The following is a 7662-nucleotide window of genomic DNA, read 5'->3' as shown; positions in this document are numbered from 1 at the left end:
CTATAAAAGTCAAGCGTGAATACGTTTGTTCTCGTGATAAGTCATTACAAACATGGCGGCAATGAATGTAAACACAGCATATTGCTACCGCGACATTAACGCTCACCATCAGAGGAGACGTCGGCATCTTTTATCGAGGCTTCCAGCGACAAGCCCCTACTTGGGAGCGGCTACGTATGCTGTGTTTTTGGGAAATTGTAGTCAGTGAGTTTACTACTTTATTTTACTACTTCTGTGATATTACTATTACTTCTACTTCCTGTTATCTTCCTTGTCATCGTCTTTTTCGCCAGGAGAAACAGCCGGTTGTTGATCATGCGACTCCCGGGTTACGAAAAAAGTGTTTCCATTGCAGTTTTGCGAAAAACACCAATTTTGATGCGGCCGAAATACCACCTCATCCTAGCGCAAAAACATTTTGTCAAAAAACGTAATTTTTTCAAAATTGACGTGTTTCCATTGAGCAAATTTATTTTTGAAATTCTAATTTGCACATTTTCATGGTCAATGGAAACACTGCTAGTGTCAGCTCCAGGCTCTGTGCTACTAAACTCTACCAGGTAACCCAGAACTAACCATCTATTTTCAGGCAGATGCCACCTGGCTGACAGATGCAGAAATACTGAACATTMATAGCTGCTGTCTTATCCTTTCTTGCCCAATTTTTGTTTCCTTAATTCATCTTTATTATTTTTGCACAAGCTTCCACTAACTCCCTCTTGCTCTTTTTTCAACTGCCATAAATTACAAACTTTTCCCTCCTTTTCAATTTTCCCTCCTTTTTAGCTCAGGGCTCCTCATTTTATGAAACAGGGGCTGTCAAATGACGCACAAAATGTCGGTGTAAAGGCCATCACCACTTAGAGAGGGAGACTGAAAAAGAAAAATAAAGAAACGCTTTCCTCCCGTCACTTCATCTTTTCAGAAAGGAGGGAGAAATGTCAGCTGAGATGCTGAGAATTCACCTCTCCTGCCACCCGTACGGTAATTGTCCTTTATTCTATGAGTCAGGATTACAACAGTTGTGAAAAAAATGCAAATGAGGGGCTGAAAATTGGCTGCCTTAAAGTCCAGTGTAGGAAACATCAAAGTTTGTCGGTGTAGGTGGAACAATTTCCATAATAAAAGCCACATCAAAAATAAGATTGAAATGAACCTCTTCCTTAGAGAAACAAAATGTGCTGTTTGAGAGTCAATTAGGGAAACATTAAATTCATCCTCTGTGTTTACCTGGTAGTGCAAGAGAGTGTTTAGTCTCTTCCAGTCATTTTCGATCTTGGTGGTGATGTCTTCATCCTGCAGCACCACACGAGCCATTCGTCCCTGACGCCACTCTGGTGGAACAAAAACAAACTTYATGGAAGTGCAACATTATTTGTGGCACAGTCTATTACCTTTGTATTAGCTGAGGGAGTTGTTTTTTTTTTAGCCAAAAAAGTTCCTTTTAAAAGCACATGGAGGTGCAGTCCTATTTGGTATAAATAATAAATAAAATAGTTCACCTCTGAATGTAAAGTTTTAGAATAAAAGGCATAATAAACAACCAAAATCAAGTCTTAAAATTATATAAATATTTTAAGATTATCTCACTGGGCAAAAACAATTAGAGACTAGTTATGCTGCGTTCACACCGAACGCGATTTCAGCTTCAAAATCGCAGCCAACGCTCAAGTTGGTCGCTTGTGCACTTTGAGGTCAGACGCAGGTCAGCTCTTGAAGCGCTGCACGGCAAGAGCCTCCCCGCCCCTCCCTCCTCTGTCGTGCAAGAGCATGTCACGTTCATCAGATCACCAGATAATTCAGAGACATTCTGAGTTTCATCACCCAGGAGCTGCGGGAGAGGCTCACAGCTCGCTTTCAGGACTACTTTGTCCCGAGTCCAGTCTGATGAGTCGCTGCCACGCATTGGTGCAGATATCTCCTGTCAGGACACCGACTGCAGGCACTCGATTTCAGCTAAAGAGCTCCTTTCCATCTGTTTCAGGTTAGTGGACATCATTCAGTAAACTGTCCCGTCGGGAAATATGTCGATACGTCAAACAGTGGAGTCTCTCTGATTGGTTGATGCGGCGCGTCGAGCTGCAAAAGTTCAGATTTTCTAACTTCAGCGATTTGCGCATCAAGCACGTCAAACGCTCAGATCGTTCAAATCGCGCTGCTCTAATCATGCTTGAGGCGCCGCAGCACTTCCCGACGCTGATTGAAGCGCGTTCACCATAGACTTTGCATGTAAACCTGATGCTCCTGATGCTGAAATCGCATTTGGTGTGAACGTACCATTAGAGATTCAAAACTTAATGACAATGAGCAATTATTTACTTGAACAAGAGATTTGCATAAACTTCTGACAAAATCTGCATACATTTTGATAGAAAGAGTCCTAGGGCTCTAGAATTATGGAAACAAAATGGAGGATTCATGGCTTTGAAACAGTCACAATAACTATGACTATTTTGAAATGTTTTTATGCACAAATCTAATCATTCAAACTGAATTGTAACTAGAATTATTTTGACACCTGGATTTTGACGAGTAGATCACATTTTATTCTTTCAAAGCCAAATGTCCAGTTCAGTGGGTTTTAAACCAAAACCCAAATCATCAACACTCTATCTCCATGCTCATGCAGTAATGATTTGTTTTTGCAAATGAGCTCTCATCTCAAAGTAAGGAACTGTGTATTATTGATGATATAAGTCATGTGACACAAAGAGATGTCTCCTTTCAAACAAATCATGCTTAGTTTTTTCTCTTACTGTGTCCTAGCAGCCGTCCACACAAAAAGCCTTGTCTCTTCACAAAAACAATGCTTTAGGAGCTTGAGAAAGACAAGCTCCGAAAAAGGTAAAGGAAAAGTTGTAAATTTCATTCTTGTGCTTTTGTGTAAACAATGTGCAACCATTTGAAAACAATAATGTTATCTCTAACCTAACCTATAACCCAAGGGCATCTTTTCTTTCTTGTTGTGTTGCCCCCAGTGTAAAAGTTTGTGAAATAAATGTATATGCTCCATGCTTTGTTTTCCTATTTATTTATTTATTTATTTATTTATTTATTTATTTATTTATTTATTTATTTATTTATTTATTTATTTATTTATTTATTTATTTATTTATTTATTTATTGTGTGTGTTTTTGTGGCAGTGTTCTCAAACTGTGTATGAGTACTTCAATTTGGGTACTCACTGATACCGAGTTCTGATACTGAGTACTTACTGCGTTAGAACTTTTTTTATTATTATTTYATTTAGAACAAAATGGCTCCCTTTCCTTACAGGTCTACAGCAACTCTGACTGTATACCTAATCAAATAAACATCACGATATATATACGGTCACAACAGTTTAAAAAAATCACAAATAGAAATTTCTTTCAACTTCTATAAATTTCTTAAACATGGAACTGAGAAACTTTTCGATACCAGTATCTCGGTATGGATGCTGGCATATTGTACAAGTATTAGTATTTGTAAAAAAGCTGGTATCTGTACTTTCTGTATAAAATAAATACGCCTCAGTTAATTTTTGAAAGATAAGTTTGTGTGTTTCTGTAATTTCGTGTGGCTCCTTACCTCATTTTAAGACTAGGTGAGATCTAAAATTAATTGCATTTATGAGTATCTGAACATGAGACACAAAACCCTCCTATGAAAAGCTCTAATAAAGCCTGCTGTAAGCATTGGCCGATTCATAAAGTTCAAAGAAACAAGCAGCTGAAAAACCAGAAGATGTACCGGTAGTTCAAATTGGTATGAGACAGATTTCTGCATGCGGACACACGAGTGGGTAGGTTTCTGCAGTATTCTTATGWTGCTCCTCCCAGACAGGGATATGCATCTTAATTTAATATTCCACATGAACAAATGTAAGATGTACATGCAGGGAGGCTGCTAAATTTAATTGGTACATGTGTCACAAAAGCAGCAGTTGTCCCATCAACGTGAAGAAACGAAAAAGAGGAGCAGAACAGACAGGATGGGATGAAAATTGTGAGAAAATTACCTCCTTTCAGAAGAAGAAAAGATAAGCATGGCTAACAGGTAGAGGCAGTGCTGCTGGAGGTCACTGGTAGATGGGGGTCATTGAGCTGTAATGTAATGATAATAAGGGTCCTGACAGTGGAGTGGAGTTATCCTACATGGATAACCAATGTTGGTCTCGTGCTGGGACTGATCATTGATTTTCTCMTTTGTTGACTGGACTTCTTTTTATTTTAAGTGTGCGTCTCTGCTGGATGACCACATGACTTCTTTGCTCTCCACAACAATAACACATAAAACATGGAGAAAGTTTCACACATATGTAATATTTTCAAGCAATTATCTGATTCCAACGCCGTGGCAAGACAGAGAGAGCGAGCCTATGCTCCTTTTCCACTAGTACCAGTTCAGGCTGGCTCAGTTCGGTTTGGTACGKTTCCAAGCCATTTCCATTAGGCCGGATTAACAGAACAAGCCCTTTTTTAGCACCTACTTCGTTGTGGTTCCAAGTGGTCTCAGTTGACACCAGCTGTTCATCAACGATTGGTTAGAGGGTGGAGTCACTGGTTGCATCTGAGCTGCCTTCACAACAACAACTTGAGGCGCCATTTTGTCAATTGTAGCAGCGACATTCACAATGGCAGAACAGCGATCCACACCATGGTCCAAAGCAAGCTAGATGGATCGACTCGCAACGAAAAAGTGTTCAAGGAGTTGTCGGAGCTGATGGCTATGAGAGAACCCCGAAGCAATGTCAGGACAAACTGAAAAAGATCAAGTGTGATTACAGCACGATTAAGGACCACAATGGAAGGAGCGGTTCAAACCGGTTCAAACCTACTGCTACATTTAATGGTTGCCTACAAATACCATTACCGCCACCATCAGGCAAATACGTGTGACGACAATTTTTGGACTGTGGAAATGCCCAAAACACACCCACTGGAACTGGACTGGAACATCAATGGAAAAACACCCGAACTGACCCGTTCCAACACCACAGGTGGCACTAATGGAAAAGGGCCATTATATTTTCAACAAGCGGCAAGCTTTATTGTCCTTCAAGCTTAGGAGAGGTGGAGGGAAAACAGGAGACACACAGCGGTACGAGGAAAGGTATAGGATGGAAGTGACAGACTGCGTGGGAGCTGAGCTTAGTCTGAGGCGGGTGAACCAGTCAGTCATCTCCTACCTGCAGCGGCGATGTCATAGATGTAAAAAACACGCTCATGTAAAGACAAACACTGTTTCTCTGTTTAAATCAACTGCGCCTTGTTGGCAGTGCCAGGCACTGAATGAMGCCAGATGGAGAGATGCGCCACACATTGTCAGTCAGTTTGATCGAAGGCCTGGCAGCAACACGCCCAGGCTGGCAGGGCTGCTGGAGCACAGTTTTATCACACTAATGCACTGATAATCTGTACACATGCCTTGGTGTTCTCTCACTGATACATGGATTTGTTAAGGTGTTGGGCTTTACACCTGCCAGCCGCATCTGTGCGTCTTTAGACTGTTTACTGTCTGTGTGTGTGTGTGTGTGTGTGTGTGTGTGTGTGTGTGTGTGTGTGTGTGCTGTACCTAGGTCCATGTCAACAGCTCGTGGCCGCTGAGAATAGGGCATGTTCTTGTAAACAGCGTCTAGGATCTTCTCTTTCACTTGGGTGATAGTGTCGCAGTTCAGCACCTTCACTGGGATCTCTGGACTGTTTTCATTGTCAGGGTTTACACAGTTTAGGATCTGAATCAGAAAAACAGGAACAGCAGATAGGAGAACCATTGAAACATTGCAGAGGGAAAGAAGCTTGAGGCTTYCAGTTAACTGACTCCACTTTGGTCCAGCTCGAGGCTTTGCCCTCATTACGCTCTCCTCGGAGCATAGCAGGGGCTTTGAGAAGCCATTTCCACTCTTGCTGGCATCCCAAAATCTAATTTCACACCTTCGGCGGGACACCAATTTCCAGCTCTGCTGGGGTATTAGCACGTAATGAGCCAAATTCCCAGTCAGAGCAATCAGAGCATTGTCAAGTCACATGCTGATTTTGAGAGAGCTTTTTATTTCCTCTGTGTGCGTGTGAGCCTGGGAATAAGTCTGTTTGGTTTCTTTTAGGCTCCACAGCCACCTACCCTGATGTTGGACCAACATGGCAATGAGTGAGACCACTGGGTAATTTATTTCCCACTATAGAGGGATGRACAACAGCTATGCAATCACAAAAACGGTTCTAATGTGACAAAAGTCCAATGTTATCTGGCCTAGCTTTATTTTTTCTTTAGCTTTTGTGATTTTTTCTGACTCAGCTTGGCAGCCCTGCGTTTCTGTTCATCTGCGAGTTTTTGCGCAACCTTCTGCTGTGGCTGCTGGAGTGTGACGTACAAGAGTTTTGTACTCGATCTGCTGCCGGATGAGCTTGTCTTCACTCAGGGAGTAGCGGGCCTCTCCAGTGATGGCGTCRATGGGACCCTTTTCCATCTGCTGCTTGATGGCGCAGTACAGCATGAACAGAGGTTCGCCRGCACACTCCTGCGAACGCAAACACACCGATTCACACATGAAARGACAGCGAATCAAAACAAAACCCTCCTTAGACTGAAAACACTTAMTGATCAAACACTGAATGATCAATTATTTAAATTGGAAATGCTAATAACAAGTTGCAAARTACAGATTTGTGTGCATGCTCATGAGCACCTACGCTTGAATTGCTCGTTGAACTAACCTTGAGGAATTTGTGAAGGAGGAAGGCGAACCAGTTTGTAAGCATCTTCTCAGCAACTGACTCTGTTCTGAAATCACAGAAAACATGAGTAAAACCACTTTATTCTCTTTATTGTTAAACAAAAATGTCCAAAAACCAAAAAAAAATACTACATATTTCATGAGGTTGTGGGAAAAACCTGAGGGAAATCTCACTGACACCTTGGCTGTCCTGCCTTTGGTTTTGTTTGTGTTCAGTAGGCAACACTGTTGTCTCAGATAAAGTGAGTCGAGCAGAGTGGAGAGAGGGCATCTGTGTGCGAGTGTGTGGGTGCAGCATTTGGAAGTGTGTGTACGTGTGTGTGTGGTTGATTATTCATGTGTGGCTCAACACAGCGGGACATCAGCAGCTGCRACAAGCCTCAGCTGTTGAGAGAGACGAGAGCTGTCACAGGCAGGTAACGCTTGATCGCAGCCAAAATGATCTCCTCCCCTCTTTTTTCCTCCTCCTCCACCCTTCCAAATCAGTCACACATGGAGGTACAACTTGCTGCTGGGTTTGACCCCCCCACAAAAAAGCAAAAAATAAAAATAAAAAATAAAAAAAAACAGTGCAGTGACCCTAGACTATTATCTTTACAAAGAATATGACAATGCAGAAACCTTTAAGAATTTTTTTTATCTTTTTCTTACTAGAATACAAGAATTACATGRAAGTTTAAGGCAATAGTTGAGCAAAAAGCTCCTTATCCACACACAAAAACACGTTCCACGTACGTCTTGTACAGTTACAAGGGAGTTTTTTWACTTTTATGAAGTGTTGTTCTTTGTTAAGAAAAAAAACAGTAATATCTTTTCTGACCAAACTGATGTGCTAATGGCTAGTCTAAGCAGGGTTATGACCAATGTGAACAGCTGCCATCCAAGCACAACTACTTACTTTGGTTACTCAGTTCTGCCGATATATGTATATACAGTGTATATTATA

General features: G+C 41.5%; 1 protein-coding gene across 1 annotated transcript in view; it reads right to left on the bottom strand.

Annotated features, from left to right (window-relative positions):
- The window catches only part of LOC106527772 (plexin-A2), a gene marked incomplete at its 5' end in the record, with an annotated part of 281724 nt that overhangs the window by 24284 nt on the left and 249778 nt on the right, over positions 1-7662 (bottom strand). Inside the window, 4 exon segments of the mRNA XM_014022759.1 lie at positions 1231-1334; positions 5558-5717; positions 6354-6500; positions 6697-6763. Coding sequence (XP_013878213.1) covers positions 1231-1334; positions 5558-5717; positions 6354-6500; positions 6697-6763 — 478 coding nt within the window.

Source organism: Austrofundulus limnaeus, unplaced genomic scaffold (genome assembly GCF_001266775.1).
Source record: "Austrofundulus limnaeus strain Quisiro unplaced genomic scaffold, Austrofundulus_limnaeus-1.0 Scaffold342, whole genome shotgun sequence".
NCBI classification, from domain to species: domain Eukaryota; kingdom Metazoa; phylum Chordata; class Actinopteri; order Cyprinodontiformes; family Rivulidae; genus Austrofundulus; species Austrofundulus limnaeus.
The sequence above is the reverse complement of the archived record's forward strand: the minus strand, read 5'-3'. Positions and strand labels throughout refer to the sequence as shown.